The sequence below is a fragment of the Aulonocara sp. 'chitande type north' Nkhata Bay genome, linkage group LG5 (assembly GCF_057382095.1).
Source record: "Aulonocara sp. 'chitande type north' Nkhata Bay isolate Kocher_YH1m ecotype deep benthic linkage group LG5, A_spYH_male_GT1.1, whole genome shotgun sequence".
Lineage (NCBI taxonomy): Eukaryota > Metazoa > Chordata > Actinopteri > Cichliformes > Cichlidae > Aulonocara > Aulonocara sp. 'chitande type north' Nkhata Bay.
Window position 1 is genome coordinate 48,639,722 of NC_141348.1, and position 27,068 is coordinate 48,666,789.

Genomic DNA, 27,068 nt, shown 5'->3' on the forward strand with positions numbered 1-27,068 from the left:
ATGTGAAATTGTTAACACGCGTAAAAGTAAGAGAGACAATAAAAGCTTGGCCTGCTTTGTCACCAGAGGAACTTGGCGACTGTGTGGAGTTACGTGTGTCAGGTTTCTACACTAATGAATTAAAGTGAACTGACAGTTCAGTGAAGCAGAAATCCAAACACTAATCTTGTGTTTGGATTTCTGATAAGAGATAAGATAAGAGAATCCACTTATACTGCCTGTACCAACAAAGCACACTTCATGCACAGGTGGAAACACAAAGCACGAGCTAACATATGAAATAAGGTAAACTGTCAAAGTCAAAGCCAGCTTTATTATCAAAAACAGGTGTACAGATCATGCACATTGATAAATCTGACAGTCGTCAGCATAACAGTGGAAGGATATCACATGCCTTCTAAGGATGGTTCCCACGGGCTGTAAATATAATGAAAAAAGCAGAGGCCCTAAAATTGAGCCCTGTGGGACCCCAAACTGAAGAGGAGCAGAAAAGGACTCGTGCCCTAAAAGGTTAACACTAACAGTTCTGTCAGAAAGATAAGAGCTAAACCAATTCTTATGCATGCTTAAAATTAGCAGGGACTACACCAGATATTAATGTGTCATTAAGTTAAATAACACACATGGATTATGACTGTTGGAGGAAATTATCTTGGAGAAGTATTTTCTTTTAGCCTCTTTGACCATATCCTGATAGAGGCGCCAGCAGTCCTTAGGATTTGAAGAGACACCTGCAGTTTGTCCCTCTTCCATCTGCATTCAGCTCTATGACACTTCCTCATCACAGCCCAAGTGGTGTTATTAAACCAAGGCTCGGTTTTAGCCTTGGGCTGCCTGGTTTTTAATGGTGCCACAGAGTCCAGTATAGTAAGGCAAGAAGATTCAAACCAGGAGTTGAGGTCCTCTGTGTCCAAGGGAGTGAGATCAGCGGGGACAGACAGCTGGCTAAAAGCAAAGGAGAACTGGACAGCAGTGGAAGGGTTAATGATCCAACAGCGGCGAACATGTGCGGTGGTTTCGTGAAAACAGCATCAGAAAAGACAGCGTCAGATATTTCCACGTCTGACTCAGGTAGACTGTGTGACAAGACCAAGCCTAGTGTGTTTCTGTGTTCGTGTGTGGGACCGGGTATGGACTGGACCAGATTAAAAGAGTCAGGCTTAAAAACCCTTTCACCAGAGGTTTGTCTGGACAGCAGACATGGATATTAAAACCTCCCACAATAAAAACATGATCGTAGTTGGGCAAAGTCCCAGCTCGAAGTTCTGAAAGGTAATTTATGAAGTTCTTATTGTATTTAGAGGGACGATAAATAACAGCAATGATCACTGAGTTAGAGTGATTAACTTCAAAACATGTGAGCTCAAAGCTGGAAGGTGAAAACTCTAAAAATCACAGTTTACATTTAAAATCCTTTTTAAAAAAAATCACCCGCTGTACCTCTTCCTCCCCTGATGTCCTCGGTGTGTTAAAATAGGAACAAGCCGCTGGTAAAAGTTCGGATAAAATACTGGACTCACGTGTTAAAGCCAAATCTCAGTGACGCACATAAAGTCCAGGTTCCAGGAGGTAAATGTCACGAAGGAGCATCATCCAGGCCGACCACGGGGATGAGGCAGGAATCCACAGGGTCCAGAAATCGCTGAAAGCTCCAGGAAATAATCGATGTATTCCTTGGACGGTTGAGGGACAATGCACCAAGGACAGGTTGAGTTTAATGAACCTGTCCTTTGAATGGGAGGACAATCCTCCTATGCATTGTCCTCCCATGCATAGGAGGACAACGTGCCTTCACCTCACCTCCCAGCAGCAAAGTGCAGCAGCATTTTGAAGCATGGATTACTGTTTCCAAATGTGGCCTGGATAAAATGGGTCTTACTTTTGCCAAGCGCCTTATACAGCACACCTCAGTCTTTCTATCTGTCATTCACTCAGGAGAAACTCGGGTTCAGTGTTTGGCCTCTTTGCAGTCCGGAGCAGCCGGGGATCGAACCACCGACCTTCCATCAGTAGATGACCTGCTCTACCTCCTGCTCACGTCTTCAGGTGGAACAAAGAAAAGCAGCTGAAGACAAAGACCTCGTTTCACCTAAGCACTTGTACATAGTTTTGAGCATCAGGGATTTCTTCACTAGAACTGAAAGCTGCGTCTCCAGCCTGGAGTCAAGAGCATTAAAGCAACACACACACTTTTGTTCTTCTTCTCATCCCACGCTACCTTTCTGCTCGCCCCTCCCTCACTCAGGGAAGCACTTCTTTCCTTCTTACCCCTCTGCTCACGTACCCCCCTTCCCTCCGTCGCATACAGTAACTGATTAATTAATAAAAGCCAGTGTGCCAGATTAGCTGATCTCCCAGCTGAGCCGTAGCTGGCGGCCGCCTGGTGATTTCACACACATTAGTTACACTTGTATCACAGACGCGTCTCCTCCTCTTCGCCTCTGTTCTACTTTTCACTCAGCCTAATCGCTCCCTCCTCCCGCTTCCCTGCCTCGTGTTCCTCCTCCTCTCTTTTCTGGCACATCTCCATCATCCATTTGCACATTCTACTCTTTCTCCTCTTCACAGCTTCCTCTTCCTCTTCTGTGTTGCCTTTCCTGTTATTCCCCCTTTTCTGCTTTCTCTCCTGCATTTCTTCCCTCTTTGTGCTCTGTCTCCCTCTGCACCCACATCCCCACAGTCTTTGGTTTCTGTCTCCTAGCCTGACCTCTGTCTGTGTTTCTGTTGTTTGCAAATCTTTATCCATATCCTCTCTCACCGTGCCCCACAACTAGTCTCCATCTGGTTATCTCTGCCCCGAGTCATCGCTGCCCCGAGCTGCCACAGTGTTTCTCCGTCAGTCTCAAGCCACTTATATTTTCATCTGCTGTCTCATAACAGCCTCTCTTTATTATTATTCTCTGTTATTCTCCATGCAGTTCATTCTTAAAAACACTCGCTGCCTCTGTTTTGAAACTTTTGAGAGAAGAAGAGATTTTTGGGGGAAATTCTTTTTGTCTTTCATCCTTTGGTTATATTCATACCCCACAGCTGTGTTTAAAACTTTACAGAGATTTAATATTCTGTATTCTCTGGGCTGCTTTAAACGACTCCAATCCAGCCTCTTATTTCTTAGTTTTTGTGCATTACAGAAAACATTTTCAATGATGCTTCCAGTGTACTGCATGACACATTAGCATGGCAAAGTGCGTCTCACTAAAAGATCGCAGGCTGTCAGAAGAGGCGTAGCAGCATCAATGCCGGAGCCCCTCGTGGTTGTATCCTTAGTCCATTTCTCAACACCCTCTGCATAAATGACTGTATCAGCACTTCAGCAGCACTCCATCTCTCACTTTACGCAGTGGTGCACTTACAGTCTGTGACAGCTGAATGTCACTGGCACATCGAGCGCACACTGCTCCCATCTGAATCCACCTCCAATGAAGCAGTTTGACAGCTCCCGGCAGCTCGGACGTAGATAATAAACACGGCTTTAGCCAGCCTACTGTTTACACCTGCTGGCAGCAAACACAGCATCACATAAGAGCTGCTGGCCCCCGCCTTCTATCGCTGGTGCATCAAACCCCACCACATCCTGTAATCTAACACATCCTGATGTTTTTACCCTGCTAACTGCGTCCAGCAAAAACAGGTTCGATGGAGCTTTTTCTGCTCCTGACCTCTCGGACCTCAACAACAGAGCCACTAAGTGCACTTTTAGCACTTACCGTAGTCCATAACACTCACCACCTCAGACCACAGCTGAACTTGGCTTTGGACCGGGCGTGTGTTTATATACGTTTTCTGTCACAGCAGCTGAAAAACCCTGCTGAGCCGTGTGCATCAGTGTGTCGTCCTCAACACCCTACAAACTCCTCAGATGACCCTCAGATTCAAACCCAGAACGTTCATGTTATAAAAACACTGACGGCCCGGTGCTACCCCTCAGCCTGCCTGTGGATGCACTAATAGGATGAATTTCAAAATCATTGAGCTGTTATGTTCACAAGATTTTCAAAAAACCTGACCTCTGACCTTGGCCTTGAGGTCAAGTTTGCTGAGATTTAAACTCATTCCAGATTTTTAGTAGCTACACCTGGTATGAATGTGAAAATCCTATGTTACCTTGTTCTCGACTTATTGCGGACACCTGGCTGCCCAGCGGGGCGTCGACAGTACCCCACCAGCCTATGGCCGAGGGGTGAACGTCAGTTTTCATCTTGAAACAACTCTAATGTGGTTTCAGCTGCCAGCCTCACATACTCAGGACCCGGTACAGACTTAAATGCAGGGGAGGCGTGATGAACTGATGCAGCTCCGGTGTGTCAGCCTCCCCGCAGCAGCGACACAGACCACGCCCTCCTGCAAACTCTAATGTGGTTTCAGCCCTGACAGCCAGCTACCATTCAGACGATGATCAGCAGAGATATGCTTTGATGAATATGTAAGAACAGGTTGAACTGAAGTGTTTGTGATGTTTGAAATAATAATAATTCATAAATGATCAGTTTTTAAAGGTCGTGATTGGCCGACCAGTGATGGAGGAGATGCAGAGACTAACACCACCAGGGTCAAACGGCTGATAGAGACAAATACCCCAATGACTTTGGAGCGATGAGCCGATGTAAGTCAGACTGGGATTGTTTTTCTTGCAGTACTCTGTTAACTGTTAACTGGTTTCCTTAAATGTGCATCTTAAGTTATAGCTTCTGGTTTCATGGATATCATGTGTGAGAGTGGAAGGACACCAGTGCACTAGGTGACAGTATGGACACAAAAGTCTGAGTCTTTCTTAATTTTAGTTAAACAGAAAAGTCAGGTGAGTCAGATGCTCTGAGCTCAAAAATCAAACCCGAGCATGTCGACACGCTCCGCCGTTATCTCTGCGGTTATTAGGGTCACACTGCACTAAATGAAGGACATTCAGCAGGAATTAAGCCTCGTGGCTGAGAGCAGCAGGACTGATCAGGATCAAGTTTTTACTGAGGCCAAAGATCCAAGGAGCAGGATGACTCCTGTACTCAGAGCAGGCGCCCCCTGCTGGCCATTAAAACGGAATAGCTGGCACATCCTGACCAGAGCACTGCTGTCCAACCTCCGTCATCCGCTCTGTTTTCTCCTACCTGCCTGCAGCCCTGAGTGTTTGAGCTGCTGCTCTTTCGTCATTTCCGCTTTCCCACCCTGTCAAACTCAATTCTGTCGTCTTTGATCCAATAGTCTTTTTGCCTGTTTTCTGAGAGCCAGTTAGTCTCTCTGTTCCCTGTGCTTTAAATCTCACTGCTATTCTGTTATTCTGCATTTCAGACTCTCATTCATGCAACTCACCTCCTCCACATCTCCACCTTACCTGGATGCCTCAGCTGAGCCTCCATCTGTGGTGTGTTTCACCATGACTACCAGCTTCTAGTCTCCAGGGATGTTGTCATGCTTCCTGCCATTAAACTGCTTTGATTTGGTGCGTCATCCGACTCAGTCTGTGTACTTGAGCTGTATTAAGCTCTATTTACTGAACTCCCAGCAGACAGCGAACTGAAGCGCTCACACGATCCAGCAAATGTGTGATTCTGTCTCGTAGTTTGTGATTTGTCCCGTTTGCTGTTTGTGGTCTCTCGTGTTATCCTCTCCCCTCACAGAGCTCGGTTCTGCTGGAAGCTTTTTCACCTAGAAAGGGAGTTCTCCCCCCCCCCACTATCACCAAATGGGTTTTTCCATATAAGCCTGTAGGCTCATTACCTAAACATATAAAGAGCCTCGTGGCTGTTCTTGTGAACTGGCAGTATTTAAATGAAACTAATTTGAATCTTGATGGCTTAATCAGTTATTAGATGATGACACTTTGAACCCAACAAACCGCTCTCACTGTTGATGGTCTCTTAGGTTTTACATTAGCTCAAGTCACCCTGAAATGCGAACATGGAAAAGATGAGAAGTTCTTTTGTGCTTCATAAAATTTATTTAATGCTCCACAATCTTTGCAGCACGAATCCAAACTGGTATAAAAGCTTTTCTTTGCATTTTCAAAAAGACTGCATTCATGGGAAAATGTGACATTATTAAGTTAGGATAATGAGTAAATTGTCCCTTAAATGATACGTGATAAGCTACAGTAAATCCAGCCTGGTGCTTAAGCAGCTCAGACAAAGTTAGAACGAGGGATTTGGTTTTAGCGTCTTATTTTCGTTTATTTGGTGCTTTGAATTGTTAAGAAACAGCTTCAAAATCAAAAAGTTAGAAAATGGACCGAGGCAGGATGACAGAAGAGTGGGAAAGGAAAAAGAAATGATTGGCTCTGATAAGAAATGATAAAAGCGTACACGTGCAGACACGGAGCACTTTTCTCTCTTTTTTAAACACATGTGCTCTTTTCCATCTGTGGATCACAAACATGAAGCTGGCGTCAAAGATGAAAACCATCAAGCTCCGTATGCTGACATTAACTTGGGGTTAAATGCAGGGCGGCCGTCATTTCACCGCACCGATTGCTGAGCTGAGGGTCACCGTGCAAACAGCGCAACACTGCTTCTAAAAATACGTCCACACTGTTCACGGCGCCCAGAGGTTACACGCAGCACTGCATGTAACATTAACTATTCATTTAGATGTGAACTGCACATACTGCCATTTATTCACAACGTCACAATGCACTGCACATTTTTAAAATTTGTCTTTTGTAACCGACTCATTATTTATGAGTTCATAAGCATGTTTTGTCATTTGTGCAGCTTTAGTCTGTGTCCACACAGAGCAGAGTGGGTCCACACAGTGCAGAGTGGGTCCACACAGTGCAGAGTGGGTCCACACAGAGCAGAGTGGGTCCACGTGCGACCACATGCACCTACAACCAATGAGGTCCAGCTAACAGGCAGGTGTGAAGGAAATCTGCAGAAACCCTCCAAGCAGGAAGATTCAAACTCAAAGATAGCAGCACTGATCTCTGGAGCACCATGCTGCTGCTGCCAAATACAAAACTTGTGCAATGTATGAAATTATTTTCTTTTAATCATAAAAGTAATAAGAAACTAGTAAAACAAATGTATTTCTGTTTTTGGTGGAGCACAGATCGTCTCCTCGTATTAAACCTTCAAATGTAGAAGAAATGGTGCAAAAAATGTACGTTTTACAGCATCTGTGTTTCTTTTTGAGGCTTCGGTGCTTTTCAGGAGCGTGCTACTGTTACTTTCAGCTGTTAATCATGAGGTTCAATATTAGAGAGAAAGTCTGGGTATACTGGACCTGTAGGGAAGAAAATGACATCTTCATCTAAATTATCAACCCAATAAAAAGAAGAACCCTAACCCAGTTGGGAGTATATTGTATTTAATGACAGTTTATTGGTAGTTTTGACCGAGTTGTCAGCTCAGTTGTTTCTTTACATAAACTTGAAAGGCAGTGGAACTTGCCTGAAGTGTTTGAATTATTCTGCTTGTTAAACTTGTTGGAATAAAGGATTAAAAACGAGCCTGTAGAGCATTTCACTGACCTGCTGCTCCCATCAGCCTGTTTGACTGTTTGCAGAGGGAGCCACACAAACTCCCAGCCTCAGATGCTTCAGTGCTTCTCAGGAACATTGTGCTGCTACCTTCTGCTATTGAACAGTCATTTTAATTCATTTGGACAAACTTTTTTTTCCATGTAGCAAAACCTCGCGTCAGTCCAGGTGGAGCCAAAATGCCAGAAAAGAACTGACCAAACGATCCGGTGAGTTAAAAATCTGTCACTTCATAATCGATTCACATGCACTGTGCAGAAAACCTGATGAGAGTCAGGTCCTGGGTCTGACTGGAGCTGCAAACAAACAGTAAGCAGGTGATCAGACTCACTGAGGAGCTCACACAGGCTCTACACAAAGTGTTCATTTAACTTCAGACATGAGCCTGATTTCATTCTTTTATGCCTGCAAGTGTTTTTTGTTTGTTAGGTTTTTTTGGTGCATTTTGCTGTTCAAGTCTTTTTGTACCGTTACTATAAATGTGTCGCGTGCACTTGTACAGTAGGTTTCTCTCTCCATGTGTAGTAATGAAGTGCAGGGTTGTGATAATTGTAAATGTCAGCTCTGAGAGCTTCCTGGCACAAACCTGCAGGCTGCTGTACACTGGTGGATCGACACAGGGACGCAGGCAGGCCGACTCCACAGGAACAAATTAAAATCCGCTAAACTCATTTGACCTCATGCTGCAGTTTTTACATAAGGATATTCAAATCTCTCCGTGCCGTCTCAAACACATGAGACATTAAAGATCACTGTCAGATTTTCTAGGGTGCAGAGTGACTACGCTGATTCTCACCGGACAGTAAAAGTGGAAGTTTTATGAAAAGAAGGTTCACTAAAGCTCAGAAGCATCTACTGTACAGATGTCCTGCTGCCTGCTTCATGCAGAGCAGACATCCTCCTTGGTGCTGTGAGCAGTGCTGGATGGTCAACTCTTTGTTGGTCACCTTTTACCCAGCAGACCAATCACAGCGATCGAGCCCTGTTGGTGGGTGTACCACGTTACTGTGATCACATCCCGTTTTCTTTAATGCAGTAATGTAAAACATTGATGTACATAATTCAATAATTATATGAAGCTTACGCCTAAGTTATATGTCTGTCTTTTTTCCTGGTTGTCTGTTCTTTACATCACTTCCACTTTCCCACGCTCTCAAACGCAACACTTACATCATTACATTATATCTCGGTCCTCATTGTCATTCTCTCTTTCAGGCTCTCATATGTGCAACCAGCCTCCTCCCCATCTCCGCCTCCCCCGAATCACTCAGAGCTCCATCCAAGCCTCCATCTAAATCACCAGCGTCCTGATTCCGGGGGTCCCGTCCTAAATCCTGCCACCGCTGGGATCCCGTAATGACACGTTGGGTCATCGGGGTCTAATCACCAAATAGATTTTCTCTCACAGTAAATTTTGTTCCATTCTTCCAAACGTTCTCTCCGTGTTGTAATTACAGTAAAGGTTCAACACAGTCTGAACTACCACAGTGCTCGTGAACTGAGAAGAAACATCAGTGAGTTAGAATAAGTGCAGCAGGGAGCAGGTGGTGCTCAGGGAGCTCCAGCAAGAAAACTTAGAGTTGAAGTTGGCTCAACACGAGCTGATGTAATGCCGAGCTGACCAATCAAGTGCATGCACGGTCCAGCGTATCATCCCTGAGGTAAAACATGACGTACTAGCTTTATTCTGTTTGTCAGTACGGCTTTTAATTGGTACCTGAAGCAACACGCCTCCACCTACACCACCCCTTGAGTGTCTGTAACTCATACTGAACATGGCTCATTTGTTTGTACAGTGAAGACACACACAGTGTAATTCTCTTATTCCCTCACACACACCCACGTGCACATCGAAAGCTCTGCTGCTTTAAGACCCACTTGATCAACAGTCTTTAATTATGTTTGTCATCATGCAGCAGCCTCCATCTTCCTTCAGTAAAATACACCAACTCTCCGTCTCTGCCCCGGGGGCCTACTTGAAACTCTAAAAGATTCACTAATTTCAATTAATTTACTCTCTGCCTTTAATTAAAAAACTCTTATGCAAATCGCGACACGCTCTGTAACGCTGATTAATCTGAATTTTGGAGGGTTTTGTTTTTTGTTTTTTGTTTTTAAAGCTTTTCCAAATAATTATGCTAATGTATTAAAATATGTACAGTTGAACTTGGAGGGAAATGAGAATAAAGGAGGTTTATACCTTATTTAGAAAGAATGAGTCTCAAAACAACTGATCCCAACAGAAAAGCAGATTTCATCAAATTACCTCCTAAACAGTTTTAGCTGCAGAAGAAGAAAAATGCCTCCCAGCACTGCGGATATAAAATATACCCGACTGTGGCATCATCCCACATTCGGTACACGAGGGCGACTCAAATCGGATCAGATCTGGAGTGACTAAAAGATGATGACATACAGTATGGTGCAAAAGGCTTTTGGCATGTTCGATGATTGTTATCTCACAACACCATCAGGAAGGAGTCTGATCGGCCCCCAAACTCACAGCGATCTAAACATGCAGCCAGACTCACAAAGACTGTTCTTCAGCTGAAAGCAGAGCAGCAAGTCCTGCAGCAGGAAGCAGGGCGCCAAAGAGCCCAGATCAACATCTCAGGCTCAGGCCAGGATCATACAAGCAGAAGACTCGGACTGAATCCACCGAAAAACTGTGGCAACTTCTCCAAGATGTTAACCTCATTAGTACCTTGAAAACAAGTGCAGAGCTGGTGCTCTTAAAAGCAAGACTGGGTTTCCCACAGATGATTGCAGTGGCTCACCGTGTGCATGTGTGTGCTGCAAACCACGCCACATGTGCAGGTGGTACGAATAATACACTTTTTCTCTACTTTATGACAAAAAACAGACTCGATCGTTTTGGCCTGCAGGTATTAGCTGCCACATGTGCAGCTTTCATTAGTGAGTCAGACAATAAGGAAACTTTGCATTTATTTTAAAAGCCTGTGGAAGTGACTGGAACAAATGCAGGGCTGACTGAATACGTTTGGCAGTATAACGTATTGTCACTCTCAGCAGAGGCTGTTAGCGATGCTCTGTCCGTGAAGCTCTGGTTAAAATCCTCTTCAGACAGAAAAGAGACACTAATGACTGAATGAGTAACAGGAGAGAAAGAAAGGCTCAGAGGACAATAAATGCTTTTTGCTGTTTTTATGTTCAACACGACTGCTTTCAGCCCTCAAACTGAAACATGATGCTGGAGTCAGTGAAGGTGTTAAATTCATCGAAAGCGTGAGTCTAACCGAGCCTGAGGTTTCACAGAGGCTCAGTGTAGTGTCACAGGTTTACACACTTACCCTCTGTTGGTGACGATGGCCTTCTTCAAGTGAACGTAGCTGGCAGGAAAAACTCCCTGGAGAGACACAGACAGAAAAAATAACAGAGAAGAAAGATAATTAATCACCGTCTACTTCCCATCCAATAACACCGAGAGACAGATCACGATAAAGACATGCAGAGTAAAGACTATCCTCTGTGTGCAGCAGCGAGACGCTCCTCAATCATTCATGTACAATAATAAGTTATAACGGAGGCTGATGGCAGGCTAGGCAGGTCGCTTCTTGTCTTTGATTGGAGATCTTCCAGTGAGGAGAAATACATGCTGCCTTTGCCATCAGAACGTCATGACACTGTGACCTGACAGAAAATGACAGCGAATCACATTTTTGCACAGATTTGGCCTTTTAAAGGCACGTGGTCCTAAACGTCTGTGAAGGTTCTCAGTCATCCAGGTCATCGTAGTCTAAGGAGCTTGCAAAGAAAAGCGTCTGGACTTGTTTGAGTTGCTGGAAGACTCATGCGAAGACAGCTTGAAGACAGCTCATGTGATTAGGTAGAGGATCATCAGGGGGTCCTTTGTCCCTCTTTGGGGGGAAACTCCCACTAGGTTTATATCTGGGACTCTCCACCATTTGACCTTAGAACTGAAGAAGCTTCTCAGATGAGAGGTGAAACGTCTTCAAGCAACCTAAATAAGTCCAGACGCTTTTCTTTCCTTGGTCCTAAACGTTTGATCAGCTGTAAAACAGCCCGCTTCAGTTTAAGGTTGTTTTCAATAAATTGCATGTTGAAATTTTCTGCATGTTGAAGCTCAACTTGGAACCTTGTTAAGATCCAACTATGCAAAATATGATTTTCAGGTGATCATAAACTTTTGGTCAGGGCTGTACAATAAAAGTATATAATGAAGAAGGACTCTACAGGGTCTGAGGAAGGGTGGGGTTTATACAGGAAACATTGGGTCCCGCTGTCTCCACCTGTTCTGATGTGATGGGCATAAAATGAACTGCTTGGACTTGCAGCTGTTTCAACTGTGTTAAAGTCCAGTAAAGATCACACTGCAAAGAGATTACATTGATCCAGTGACGTTCCCGGGGCAACACTGATTGGACCAATCAGCTTAAACTCTGATCATTTTGTTATGGTTTTGGGAGGGAGTTGATTTTTAAATTTATTTTATTTTTTGTGGTTTTTTGTTGTTGTTGTTGTTCTCTGTGCGTGGGCTGTTGTTGGGTTTTTTTTGTTTCTCTTCCTTTTTTTTTTCTTTCTTTTTTCGTGTTTTTTTGTTATCATCTGAATTTTAATGGCCTAATTTGTTTTGATATATGTCTTTATATCGGTTGGTACTTGCTGTATTGGGCCTGATATGTCAAATTACATGTGCAAAACTTTAGAAATAAAGAGGGAGGAAAAAAGCAAAAAAAAACCTCTGATCCAAACAAATCAGGCTGAGATCATTTTAGCTGGAATAAGACAAAACCAGCAGGCATGAAAGGCAACCAGTGAGGAAAGTGTCCCACGAGAGATTTCAGTATATTCAATTTATTGTCTTTAAATTTTAAATTATTATTATTTGTTTTATATTTATTTTATTTGTTTTCAGGTTTGTGCTCTACCTCTGGGGTTAAATTCTCGGGCTGTTTTTCACACTATGTGACATATCGAGTCACTAGAGGCCCTGAACTGATATGAAGCACATATTAAATTCCTATTCCCTTCTTTTCAGGGTGTAGCTTTAAGATTAGAAAAGAGAAGATAAGAAGTTAGACCATTAAATTATTTGACATATTTATTGGCTTTTGATTGATATTGTTCAGAGTTCTGCGTCTCAGAGCCGGCTGTACCCCCTCACCGAACCCTGATGTGCACAGTGTGCACCTCTACTGTTTCACCGTTGAACCAAGGGCAGGTGAAGCATCTTCAGCCTTTCTGTGGAGGTTTTTCAGCAATCTTCAAGAAGTTGTGCCCTCTTTCCTTTTCTGCATCTGTGGCCATAGCAACTAAAACCCAACATTTTCTAGGAAAACAAGCTTCTGCATGCTTGGCTTCCCAAAGTGGTTAAAGCACTAAGAATTCACATTTCTAAGTGAAATATTGAGGCCTTCGACATAATTATGAGAGAATCATCATTTAAAACCGCTGGCATCAATTATAAAGACAGGTTACACAAGGCAAGGCCCAATCTTTCCTGGGCCCACAAAGAAGGCGAGTGCCATGCACGGCAGCTGATCAGTTTATTGTGTGAAGCTTGGCCTAATGGATGGAAACCATGCTGTTCTGGAGCATAGTGACATGTGCACGCTGGTTCTTGGTTCAGTTCCATCACTAACTCAGTTGACTGTCAGTGATGGAGTTATTGTTGCTGCTGTAGCTGCGTAGGTATGGAAAGAAACTATATCTGTATAGTTGCTTAATCTGACGCAGTTGCATGAAACAGGCATAACAGATATACAGGCCTATCCTCCAGCAACATTTCTGCTTTTTCAACCTGAACCACAGCTTCTTCCTAGACTGACCAAGTAGTTTTGGCACCTCCAGTAAATCTAATGAGTGAGTAAAGCAAAACAGAACCTCTTCAATAAAGGACTGTTGTCCTCTAGTATTTCAGGCTGGTTTGCTACAGCACCAGTGTGAAGCCAGTGTTGGAAATCTGGTGCATCGCTTTGCACCTTGCAGCTTTGCATTGTCAGAATACAGAATCTGATTTGTATAAAAACTCATTCTTCATCTTCAGTAGCCTCAGATTCATCTTCTGTCTTCATCAAGACCACGACAAACCCGCTGCCTATGCTGCAGCGCAGTCGCAGGGTAACATATATGATGCCGATTTCCAGCTTTAGTCTGCGGGTGCCTTCATTTTTCAAGTGTACAAGCTTCACTTTTTGCAGCGGCGGTGCCGTCTCTTTGAAAGGTAGCTGCTGTGGACGCTCGAGGCTCCCCCATTTTAGTTTTACAAGCTCGAAATGCTGCTTACAGTATTCTCCTATTCTTCTGCAAATGTGGAAGTAATGAGGTATTTTGTGTCACAAAATCTTTATATCTCCAGTGACTGGGGAACATTTTTATGTAAATTGCAAGTGTGTAAAAAAACTGTTTAATTTACAAAGTGTGGCTGGAGCTGCAGCAGTCTACTGAGGGAAGGCTTCACACTGTGGGGATTTCATTCATATTCAGCTACATGTTTTAATGGGGAAAGAGCAGAGAAGAAGAAGAGCAGAGTCTATCTGAGGAATGGAAGTGTTCGTGCCAGTTTGTGTTTGGCTGTTTTGTTCTTAAGCATCCTGGTGTACATGTATATATGCATGTGGGTTTGTATCCTGTTTATGCACTTCTTCCCTTGTCCGCCAGCCTGCATGCTGATGCAGAAAATCTATGTTAGGTATTAGCGTAGAAGCCAAGATGTCAGCTCCTGTGTGTGTGCAGGTCTGTGCCTTATGTGCACTCAGAAAATGAGGCTTCCGGCAGTCGGGAAAGAAAGCAGCCCTCTGCTATCATGCATAATAACCCTGCTGTCTCTTAGCTAGCACTTTAGCTGCTTGTTCTTTCAACAGAGATGGATTCTGCTACAGCTGTCAAAAGACCTTTTAGGTCAAATATCACATAGAAAAACACGGCGGACCAGATTCAAGTCTAAATATGTTTCTGACGGTGTTACAGAGAGAGAGGGAGAGAAACCTATAAAATCAGGAAGAAATGAGAATAACAGGGCTGTAGACGAATAGAGTAACTGTTGGCAGCCATGCATGTGACAGGAGCAGGTCAGAGGTGCTGGTCCGGCCTCCCGGGACTCGCTCAATTACCTGTCTGCCCAGGGCCATAAACACTAAATGTGCTCTTCACAGTCGCACCGCCTCACAGCTCTGCTCCGCCGCTGCTCATTTAAAAGCCACAGCACTCAGTAGCTGCTGTCACCGCGCTGTTTAAGGTGATTCATCGCTTTAACCTTTGGATAACATTTACACAAGTATTGCACATTCTGTATTTGAACATGAGTTACAGTAGACCTGCTCAGGTTTTCCTTATTTCCTGTCATATATACTGTGTTACTGTACTGAATGCAGTAATCAGATTACAGCTACAATTATGTCATTACAGAGGTTCTTCAGTTACCTCCATGCCGGGCGGATAGAAAGAAAAATAATTATTTCTTTCTGCGTCTTGACGGTAAAGTCAGCTGATTTCAGTTTGTGTTGCTCTAAAGTGTCTTTGTGCTGTTTTCAAGCTTTGCTTTGTGTGTTTATATGTGAAACCTGATGTAATAAATCCTTTGTAATAAAGGAGAAAATGTGACAGCGACTGACTGAACCCGCTCAGATGTGGACCTCTGCCAGCGTCAGCAGCATTTCATCACCTGTGCTGAGGTCAGCGCTCGCTCTCTGTTCGCTGTCTCACCTTCACACAACGCTCATGATGCTAAACCGAAAACTCCTCTGTTTGTGCCCCACTTTGATGTGACAGTAAACCAGCGGGATGGAAACACCAGACATGCATCAAGAAGGATGAAGCACACGTGCACACACGGACTCACACGAGGCCTTCGAGCTCGGTATCATCAGAGGAGAACCTGAGGTGTTCTGAAGGCACTGACCTGTTAACAGCCATTCACTGTCACAGCTAACTAGGCAGAGACAGCAACAAGGTTTTCTGTGTGTGTGTGTGTGTGTGTGTGTGTGTGTGTGTGTGTGTGTGTGTGTGTGTGTGTGTGTGTCCCAGTGTCAAAGTGTTGTCCTTAATTTAGCTGATGGCGCTGAAGCACCGGTCCACTTAAAAAGGTCATCTTGTTACAGAGACAGAAAGAAAAAGAGACAGACGAGACGAGAAGTGTTAAAAATAAGAGAATGCAAAGACAGACGATCAGTGAGGGAGACGAGAGGATAATAAGGAAACGGAGGCACAGAGACGAGCAACAGGGGGAACGCAAGGACGGCGAGCGAGGCTGCAGGAAAAATGTCATCCTCTCAAAAATAACAGCACGCCTCCGGCCCAAATACTGTACGTCACCTCGCGTTAACCCGTGCTCTGAGTGCCTTCCAGAGGCCAATAGGACACGAGGAATCTGAAACATCAGGTATAAGAAACTAAAAGAAAGGGAAACAGCGGACGGCTGCGCAGACATCAGACATGATCACCTTCCTTCGCAGATATTTACTGCTCAGCCACACAGGAGCCAATTCTGTGCTTCCCACCGATGTCCAGGAGACAAATCCGAGCAAATACAAATAATGGTTGATTATCCTAAACAGCACAAGCACCACGGTGCTCTATTGTCCATATTTGTGTGTGCAATTGTGTGTAAATGTGCATGTTTATGCAAACAATGTTGGCTTATATCCCCATTTATACAAGCGTGTACAACGAGGCTTATTTACGAGGCAGCTCAAGACGTTCTGCGTGAAAAATAACTTGGATGTGACACATTTAATTTCATGGTTTGTTACTTATATATGATTTAGCCTTGCTCAAGTGCTTCCATCTCACTGACGATTTAAAAAGAGCTCATGTGAGCGTTCGTGTCATAAAGTTTAGCTGGTTCACAGCAGTGTGATTTAGCCCTTCTTTTTTTAACTTGGCAAGAAAAACTGTAACTTTCTGCTAACACAAATTTACTCCACTAAAGAAAAGCACGTTTAAAGCTTCTTACAAATGAGAAAAAGGTGCACAAAACATTTATAGTTCCATGTTTCTTCGTGTGCTTCTGAACTGAAACGAGGTCTGCACGAGGTCGGAAACAGCAGAGACTGCAGACATCAAGCTTAAATAAAGTCAGAGAGACGGGAACCAGAAGTCAGTCGTGTCTCTAAAGTTTAATATGGGTTTTTCTTTTTACTGCTGCTGTAAATTATTCAGCATCTCGCCATCTACAACACTCGATCCTCGTTTCCTAATGGACAGCCTGACTTCTCAGACTTTCATTGTAAAACAGTTTGGACCTCCTTCGTGCTCTCTGCTCAGAACACTGACGGATGCTCTTGTTAAGCCGTGTATGTGTTTAAAGTGAGCGACTGAAACGCTGTGTGGACTAGAGGAGCTAGAAAGTAATATCCTCTCTACATCTAAACGATTTGAAGGTAGGCCTCTTTCTCTCCCTCGAGCTTGGCTTCCAGTGAGACCACTTCTTTTGAGTGAACAGCAGAGGGATCAGCTGAAGGTCCAGATGTATGTCTCAGGTCCTGTTTTTAGGCCTGACATGCCACCACTTGTCCAGTTTCCTCAGATTGTTTTAAGCAGCCGCTGCACAGCATGCAGAGATGTGCCCAGTTAACTAACAGCTCTTTGGGAATCACCTGGTTAGTGCAAAAACATTATTTTATGTCAAACTTTGTAATCTTTAGTATTTTTAACAGATTCAAACAAAGAAATTAGAACAAATGATGTTTTTGTGACCGGCTGATGGTAACAACGTGCCTAAAGATACAATTTAAAACTGCCTGTTATGCGTAGACACATCATCGGTTCGGTGATGAGGCTGAACAAACTCAAACAAGCATCCCTCTGAAAATGATCAGGTACAAAGAAATGAGTGAAAAACAGCCAACGTCCAAAGAAAAACTTTGCAAGACCTTCAGAAAAGCTGCAGAAGAGTTGCAAGACAGTTGGGATCATGGAAGCTCGAAACCTGTCCAGGACAAAACAAGAAAACAACAAAGACTGAAAGATGTTTCTGACCTTATTCTCTTGGTCGTGCCAGAAACTTCTGCTCTGTTTCCATATTTCTGTGCAAACTTTAAAGAGCACACAAAGAAAAGTCTCATTCATTCTCCTCGGGGTGCAAACTTCTAACAACAAACAGCAGACTTGTAAAACTTTTAATCAAAGGTTGCTTCTCAAAGGATGAGCAACTTTACACCAAACTAAAACTAACACATCCATAGGCTGAAAAGAGTTGGAGCAAATGCACAGACTGGTACAAACTCCCGGACCGTACCCAGCAGTGACCTCTGCTGATGTTTGCTCTTAATAAAACAGTCTGGGCCTAACATTATCCCTCCAGACTAAATAATTGATGGTCTTTGTAACTGTGCTGCTGACCAGCGGTGAAAGCGCTCTGGGTCATAAATGTTTTAATTCTGCAGGTGTGGAAGCAGGCAGCTCCCTCTCCTCTTCCTCGCTTCCCACCCAAAAAAGATGCTGACGCATCATCTCTGCCTGAGATGAGATTACTTTGTGGCGTCCGCATTAAGGAAAATTGAGTGAAAATATCCTGAGACAACCTGAGGAACAGACGAACTGTTCAACACGTCTTTACTACAATCAGACTTTATAAATGGAATTTCAATTTGTGCCAAAGGAGCTGTCAGAGGTGAAGATCATTCAGGGTCAGCTCACCTCTGAAGGTGGAGACGCAGCAGTATGGAAACACACTATATTGGTGTCTACGCTCCAGCCAAGCTGTTAGAAAGTGATGAATCACCAGTTTCATTCACTAACGTCGCTGCCTTAACACTCTTAATGTTGGTCCTTCTTAAATCACACACAAGTAAAACCTGTAGGAGGAAAATGGAGGATAGCATGGAGAGCTGTTCTCGGCTTTTTTCTGTATGTTTTAATCAGATATTTGTATAAATAAAAGATAATTAATTAATTATCCTGATAATTAATTAACTTGTAATGTACTGACTATCACAGACTTTCTGTATTGTAGTTGTAATCTTAGTCATGGTCAGTCTGTTGTGTCATCATAACTCTGACTCTCACACAGTCTCTAACATTTTATGTGAGATTAGAATCGCACAGCTCGCGTCTCCATCGCTCCTGTGGCTTCACGTTCATTTGTGTCTCCAGGTGTTTCCACTTCCCTCCTTCCCCTCCTGTGTATTTGAGTCCTCTGTGTCCGTCTGTTCCTGGTCGGGTCGTCTGTTGTGGTCGTACAGGGTCTTGTCTTCATAGTCAGAGTTTTATCCAGTTTAGGTTTCAGTTTAGTTTCGCCCTTGTTTCACTTCACCTTGTTCTTCAGTTTTTTGTATCGGCCACAATAAAGGTTCACTTATTGTTAAACCTTCGTTGGTTTCTCCTGTCTCTGCGTTTGGGTCTGTTCCATAAATACATCTGTGTTTCCCGCCGTGACATAAACAAGTAAAGCTCGTCCTTCCCGACATTTCAAACTTGTAACTTTACGACACCACGGAGAACAAACTTTACTGACTGTTAAATTGTTACAGTTTAATTTTGACCGTTGTTTTCAGGGTTGATCCTGAGGTGGCAGACATGTCGGGCCTCTTCCTCGTCACCTGATGATGACGCAGCAGCCCGGCTCAGCTGAAGTTTATCTGAAGCTAAACTTCAGCCTTCACAGCTGTTTGACATTTACAGTTTCAGGTGTTTTTACCAGCAAACTGTTTTTATGAGGTTTCTTTTTTCAGTTTTTTATTTTTTCAGACTTTCTGTAGGTCTGTCTGATTATGATGTCATCAATTTGTGCATAACTGTAATGTGATTAAAATGCGCTTCATCGGTTAGACCAAAGGTCCCAAAATATCTACCAAAGAAAACTGCAGACCCTGTTTGTGTCCAAGCACAGAGACATATAAGAACAACATGATAATATAAGGCGATGCAGTTTGGGTTATTAAGGTTATATTTATATATATTCTTTCTTACAAACATGCCAAGCTTTAGCTCTCCGTGTCAAAAAGCTCTTGATACTAAATTAAAATATTTCCAAAATATATTAACTTCACTCAGTGTAACTAAAAGGAAGGCTGAAATATTCCACATTAATCAGGTTACATTTACTCTCAGTGTTGATGGGTTTAAGAAGCCACAGAGCCTGAAATGAGCTCAGATATCTGAGAGTCTGCACACAACACCCACTGAAAGAGCTTCTACAAGTCAGAGCTACATGTGAGAGACACTCGTGAAGACACTCGTAGTTCAGCGGTTGAAGCACTCAGTGTGAAAGGAATGAGTGCAGCATGAAGCGAAAGAAAGTCCTTACTGCTCCGTGCAAACTGAGCAGTGGGTGGTGAACATATATTAATAAAACACTTTAAAAGTCGACATATTGAGTTTGAAGCACCTGTGAACTTGCACCGCAGTCAGCCGAGCGCGCCGCTACGAAGCGCTGCAAAAGTTCATGTCGGAGCTGAAAACATTAGCACTCTGTAGCATTCTTAATGTACCGGTTTCAACTTTTTAGCTCATTTAGCACACTCATCTCAACACGGCCTCTTAGCATCAGTGGGTGAGACGATGCTCCTGGATCATCAGTTGCACAGGAAATGTTTTTACACGGTTAAAATACTTTTTAAGATCCTTCTTTTTGTTTCATCTCAGCCGGTCCTTTGCTCTCTTGGACATTTTTCTCTTCCTCGTTCTTTTCGTGCCATCATACAGGACACACTCTCTGTCTTTTGTTTCCAGCTCACTGCTCTGCTGCTGTACACCAATTACAGTCTCTTTTGTTTCATTCTTATCACACCTGCCGATGAGCTTCGGATAATCCGCGTTTCATTGTCTTCCAATCATTTCTGCAACAATCTGAAAGCTAGAAAAGACTCTGCAGCTGTGATTCACTCTCCTGCCTCCTCTATTGTCCTGAGCGAGTTTATCTTCTAAACTTAACCCTAACACACCCATATATTCAGTCCTATTATGAGCCCCTGTGTTGCATCAGGCCCCTTTTCAAGATCCCAAGAGGAAAAGAGAAAAAAAGGAGGATGGTGCAATTCCCACACTGAGCTCCGTGCAGCATCATAAAGCACGCTGGTCTATAATTTCACACAGCAGCTCTGATAGGCTCGGATGATAAAATAACAGTGATTACATCACAATTGCAGAACTGTACATCTACCGCCATTGTTGTTACTTGATTCTTGAACAATGAATGTCTTTCTAAATATTCTGAGGAGGAGAGATTTCCACTGCAGCGAGTCGGTGCGACGAGCTTCAGGAAGGTGAGAGCAGACAAAGGTTTCTCGCTCTCTCTCTCTTTATGTAAGACTGTTTAAACCGTGCAGGTCGTCCTGATTGGATTCAAATTCCGACTCGCGGTTGATATTTTAGGAAGACGGTCGCATCTAGTTTTCACCTGACAGCAAAGTCCAAAAGAAGCACAAGGTCTGAGTGACAATAAACAAACACATCAGTTTTCCACCTTCCTGCTGCTTTTCATCACATTTCAGTTGGAGTCGCTGCGTTTTGACTGAAACGTCTCCAGGCAATGTTTCTCTCAGCCCACTCTGACTCAGACGAGCTCTTCAAGGATTGTTTCTATTCACTGGGCAAATTACATTAACTGGCCCAGTGTGATCAATCAACTACAAACCAAAGCTGATTAGAAAACATCACATCTGTAACGAAAGAGGAACAGCTCGCCTCGCCCTCAGCCCGAGCGCTCATTTATTCACACTCTACATCTCTCCTGTGATATCGTCATTGGATAACACCAGGTTCGTCTTACGTTCGTCGACTGGATGATTACACGTTCACAGGTACCGGTGTAAACACAGGCTTCCACAGAGAGTGTGGAGTGTTGTTGGTGCTGCAGCTTCAGGGCCCGTTTTTGTTGCAGTGCAGCGAGCCGGCAAAGACAGCTCTGACCGTTTGATATTTTCCTGACCTTGAAATCCGCCTTAAGCATCTGCGTGGTATTTTGGTGCCCAGCACGAAGGGCAGGGTGCAGCGCTGGGAGGAGAAGTCCAAACAGGTGCAAGGTTGGTTCAAATGAAGAGGCACAAAGCTGTTGGTATTTTGGTGGAAAAATCCATCTGAGACTACGCGGGCGAGTCAACCTGCTAAACTAAAAAGTAAATAATGCATTTTAAGTGAATCCCTTCACAGCAGGCAGGATTTAAACTGCATCAGTATACAGCAGCTGCTTTATATTTTTCTCTCACTTCATTAGATCTTTGCAGCTAAATCTAAATATGACTATATGTTGTAAGGAGCAGTTTGCCACGTTGGCACAGTCATTTACTGCATTTAACCTTTATGAAATCACACACCGGCAGACGTCACTGTGTGGAGATATCATCTGAATTTCAGGAGCGGACCACTCCTCCTTCACGCCCCCGCCGGCCTCAAGCTATAAAAGCCCCCCTGTTCTCATTTTCATGCCCCACCCTTCCCGATCATTTCCCCTCTCTTCTTTTCTCCTCTTTTCCTTTCCTTCATTCATTTCTCGTTAGTACACGAGGATCTGCCGGCCTGGGAGCTTCCCCAAACCGCAGCACCATTTCACACTTCCTCGTCCCTCATCGGCCATCGTTACCGTGGATGTGATCCCAGCTAGTGAAACGATGGGCTTTTACGGCGGATAATCCTGTGTGTCATTGCCTCCTTTGCAAATTTCATTTTAGGAAAAGTGGAATTTTATGTTTGTTCTCATAAGGGCGAATGCTGCCATGTCACATTTTACGGTATGAAGTGAGATACAGAGGAATTAAAGCAGAAACAGCTCGCACTGGTGCAGTCATAAAAACAGCTCCATCAACATTTATGACTTAATTTTGTACCAATCGTACAAGCCGAATAAAGCTGGCACCCTCTGCCTCTGGGATCAGCTCCGAGGCGCATAAATTCCCAAAGCAGCGTTTTCCTGCTGGCTGAGCTGTTGTCGGTGCTGCATCTCTGCGCCTGTCCCAACTGTTTTGGAGTCCACATCATGCTGTGGTGCTGTTTTTAAAAAATGCATTTAATAGCTTTTTTTCCTGGATTTTTGGCTTCAACTTCTATTTAATAAAAAAATGAAGACTGTTCACTTCCTTGTTCCTGCATCTCCCGCTGAACCATGCTAACTGATGTAGTTGAGGACGATGTGCTGGGCCAGCCTGTGTGTTCAGTCTTCAGTGCGCTGCACTCTTGAACTTAACACGTGACAATGAAGCTTCAACAAAGCCGAACCCTTAAACTTTCAGGACTCGCTGTGTGCAACGACTTCGCTCTCTCAGAGAGAAACAATCATGACGAGTGACTGAGTCCAAAACATCTGCCATCATCTTTGCTCAGAGTTATCAGAGATACAAAGGACAGAAAATGATCATGCATGTGGCAGGAACGAGAGAGCAAGATGTGCAACGTGTTTTACTGATATTTAATGTTTAATCTTCTTCCCTCGATTTAAAAGCATCACAATGAAACTTTTCCAATAGGGAAAGTTTGATGACCTTAAAAACGGTTTAATTTAGGTCAATTTAATAATTTATTAAGCTGAAAGGAGTGACTGAATATGAATGTGAGCACCAGCCTGAGATTCTTTGGTTTTTAAACCAGGTCAAATGTCAACATCTGGACAAAGATGTGTCCTGAGTTCACAGACACAGTTTCTCGTTGTTTTTCTGACTTCACTTGAAAGATGACTCTGACTGTTTCTCTCTAACACAAGCAGAGACCAGCAGCAGCTCCAGACAGTGAAGGAGCATATATATTTGGACTGTGCCAGGTGTAATCTCCCCGCACTGAGAATCCTTCTATGTCTGCTGATTTCGGCTGCAGCGAGGAGCTCTGCATCTCCCTCTTCTCTCTGTTTTTTATCCTGCAGCTGCTCAGTAACTCTGGCCTAATGCTCTGAAGATTAAAGGTCAGCTAAATCCACAGAGGCCCACAGAGTTCCCACCTGCTGCATACAGTGTAAAACACTGTGGTGTAAAGATCACAGAAATATTAAAGACAGCGGTGTCACTGCATTTTTCCACACTGACAGAACTTCCCGTGATATTTTACATGTTTGGTATGACAAAAAGATCACGTGACATGTGAGACGTTACAAACTGCATCAGGTTCACTCAGCAGTCCTGTAGTGTAATAAGTGCAGGCCTCTGTTTCCCATCATGCCTCTGATGGACTGAGCAGTCTGTTTAGATTTTCTGTTCCTTTTGCTTGATGTTTGAATCGTATCTGAACTGAAGTGTGGCTGAATTACATTTACAGAAGTTCTTGTTTTTAATATTATGGATCCTTTTTCACTTTCCGTGACTTTTACTGTGATGAGCACTGATGCTAATAACTACTGGCTGACTGAAAAATCTCCAAATTATGAATCATATTTAATCTTGCACATACTGAAGAGATAATCTGTGTAAAACCAAAGAAGTCAAAATGCTGTCAGCATTAAAAATGCATAAATGTATTTATTTTAAACTGTGTGCCTTGAAAGCAGAGTATAGAAGCATCGGAGATATCAAGCACAGCTCAGACTTCTTAAAGAATATTATAAATATATTTGTATATGATTTATTTAAAATGTTTGTCTGGCACACAGAGTGCTGTCACTCTTTGAAGTGGATGCTGACGAACCAAACAAGCTCCAAAGCTCACCAACATTTTGAAGATGAGAGTGTACAATGACCGTGACTGTCCTCATTGACACGTTTTGGATTGTTGCAGAGAGCAGCAGAGGGCAGAACATGAGAGCAGAGAGTCAAACTGAGCTGTTTTTAAATTCATGACCAGACTGATGCACAGCGAGCGCAGGCCCAGAAGCCTCTCCCACTGTCAGTGTGTGTTTGGGTTCTTTTTTCCCTGAAACTCTATCTTGATTGGTTTAATCTCTGCTGTGAAGGGTGACCGGACACACACACACTCGCTGTGTTTTCATATCATCATATCGTTTCATATCAACATCTTATTGACAGAATGCTTTCTCCAGCCCCTGACCCTAAACCTAACCATAACCTAACTGTAACCCTGACACTAAAACCACATTTTGAGTCTCAAAAATGGCTTCAAACTCATGGGGACGGGTTTTGGTCCCCACAAGTACAGTAAACTTCCAATTATTGGTCCCTGAATACACCCTCACACACAGACACATATCAATGAGTCCTGAGTTTGAGGGACTCAGGTGTACAGTAATTCCTAAATGGTGAATTCAGTACTTTTGTAACCCTCCTTGAATTAAAGCTGAAAGTTGGGACTGAATTTGGACTGAAATCCCCTGCAGTGGTGTTCAGAGGCAAAGTGAGGAAGAAAAGTGTCATTGTCCAAAAACATATACACCAAACTGTAATAATTTAGCAACAGAAAGACTACATTTCCAACAACATCTCTGTTAGATTAAAATACTGCAGATTTAAACATATTGCCAACCAGTGTTGGTCAAGTTACTTGAAAAAAGTAATCAGTAACTAATTACTAATTAATTCCCCCAAAAAGTAATCTCGTTACTTTACTGATTACTTATTTTCAAAAGTAATTAATTACTTAGTTACTTAGTTACTTTTTAAAAACACGATTTACAACCTGAAGAGGTGATAAAGCGATAGATCTTTCAGCCCAATTCTACTTTTTCTGCATAATCCATCATACAAAATGTAATCAGATGGAAAAGTCTCTTTTTTTAACTTGTTTTATTAGTTTGAACCTTTTAACTTTATGCATCAAGCAAACATTTAATTATATGCAACATTCTCTGACTGGAAGAAATTAGTTTAACATTTAAAGCTATTTTCTGCACATTCCAGCACATAAAATATTATTTTTTGTGTTTTCACTCACTCTTTCAAATAGATGCAAGTAAAACACAGCAGAACATAAATAAAGTCAAAGACTCAGCGGTGCTGTTGCTCTATTTTCACCTGTAAAGCAGGAGTGGGGTAGGCGGAGGTTTACCCTGGTGCAGGTGTGCCGCGGTCAGTGGAAGAATCCGCGAGTTTCTCTGTGAGTTTCCCATTACGTCGTAGCTACTCGGTGCTTGCTTGGAAGTTTAGGGTTTTTTTCGCTGTAAAAAGAAGTTTTCTTCCCACGCACAGCGGACACTAATGTTTTTGTCACTTTTTATGGAATCAAACTCAAAGTAAGGTCAGTACTTCCACGCTTTAAACGCTGCACGCTCATACTCTCTCCCACAATCGATATATGATCCATTGTTGATCTGCACACAGCTGTTGTCACGAACGTCGCACTCGCTTACGTCACTGTCGTGAGACATTCTCGCAAAAAAAATCATGGTTTTAGTAACGCAGTAACGCAGCGTTCCTGCGTGAAAGTAACGGTAATCTAAATACCGTTTTTGCAATAGTAATCCCTTACTTTACTTGTTACTTTTAAAAAGTAATCAGATTACAGTAATGCGTTACAAGTAACACGTTACTGCCCTTCTCTGTTGCCAACAAATAAAAGAAAATCAGACATTTTTTACAAAGAGCGATCCACAGCAGCTCTCAGATCAGAGCTTTGAGAAACACTGCTTTCACTGAGTGCGAGCTGCCCTCTCTGTGGCCCCGACGGCTGCGGTAATCTGAACGCTGATGAACCTCAGCGTGTGAAGTTTTTACAGTGCAGCTGAATTAGAGCAGACTCTGAGCAGGAAGGCATTTCCTCCGGGAGACACAGCGATTCGTTTCAACCAGCAAGCCCATTGTGGAGAAACCAGGTGATTAGAGTGGAACTAACAGGATTGGGCTGATGCCTCTCTGCTGGGAGAGAGAGAGCGAAAACACACGAGACGGTGCACACACACAGAAACCATCACACAGCACAACAAGGCACGCAAAGGTGGGAATGCACGCGAGTGGGCTCAATCACACGTTGGCTCTTTGAGCTCGTGTCACACAGATTTGCACTAAACTCACACATAATGAATTTCCACACACTTTCCATACACTGTTAACACAACCAAAGCTTTTACTACTGGTAGCGTTTAACTACAATCAAAGCAGACAAACTATCAACCAAATTCCAGTGTAAGTCACTATTGTGTCACCCAAAAATGTGTAAACCCATCTGTAGTGTCTGGCAGTGGGATGGTGGGAGTGGATGCTTTGGGTTGAAGGGCGGGGCTTGTTCAGGTGCATCGGACAGTTTTTTAGTCAGACTAATCGGCACCTCAGATGGCAACGACTGCAACGTTGTAACTGCTTCTGTTTCTCAGTAGACGCGTACAGAAATATTCAAATACTTCGTAGTTGATGGGTTTTATTGTTTTGATACAATCACTGTGTCTGACATCGCTCAGACTCACAGCAGTGACCATCAGGCTTCAGTTCATCTAATGTTGCCATTGTAGCAACTTCCTCACATTTAATAACTTTTTATTTGTTTCCAGCACCCAGAACAATCTCTGGACACTACTGCATCACAGTGGGAGGCCTTGCTCTTCACTGCTTCTGTCTGAGCTGCTGCACTCAGACAGAAGCAGTGTGTGAGAGAGAAAAGTAAGAAAAAGCGAATTACTCTTAAATCGCAGCACAGCCATCATCTTTAACTTATGTGTGTGGAGTTGTCCACACTGAGGTTATATAAAATCCAACTTTCTTGCTTAGACTGCCCACAGGCTGTCTCTGGATGTTTTCTCTCACTTCTAGTGTTTGCTCAAATGTGCCATCACTTCTTCTTCTCCAGCTACCTACTCTTCTACCACAAGGATGAC

The 27,068-nt window shown here is 43.3% G+C and overlaps 1 protein-coding gene across 10 annotated transcripts in view; it reads right to left on the minus strand.

The window, feature by feature from the left end:
- LOC147331616 (dedicator of cytokinesis protein 3-like) overlaps positions 1-27,068 on the minus strand; it is a 231,669-nt gene that overhangs the window by 105,196 nt on the left and 99,405 nt on the right. For 9 of the 10 annotated variants that reach the window (XM_086294022.1, XM_086294019.1, XM_086294015.1 and 6 more), the window contains exon 4: positions 10,780-10,835. In XM_086294022.1, the coding sequence (XP_086150148.1) occupies positions 10,780-10,835 (56 nt within the window). Of the gene's footprint in view, positions 1-5,326; positions 5,500-10,779; positions 10,836-27,068 lie in introns of those variants that run through there. The other variant, XM_086294018.1, reaches the window with a different exon arrangement.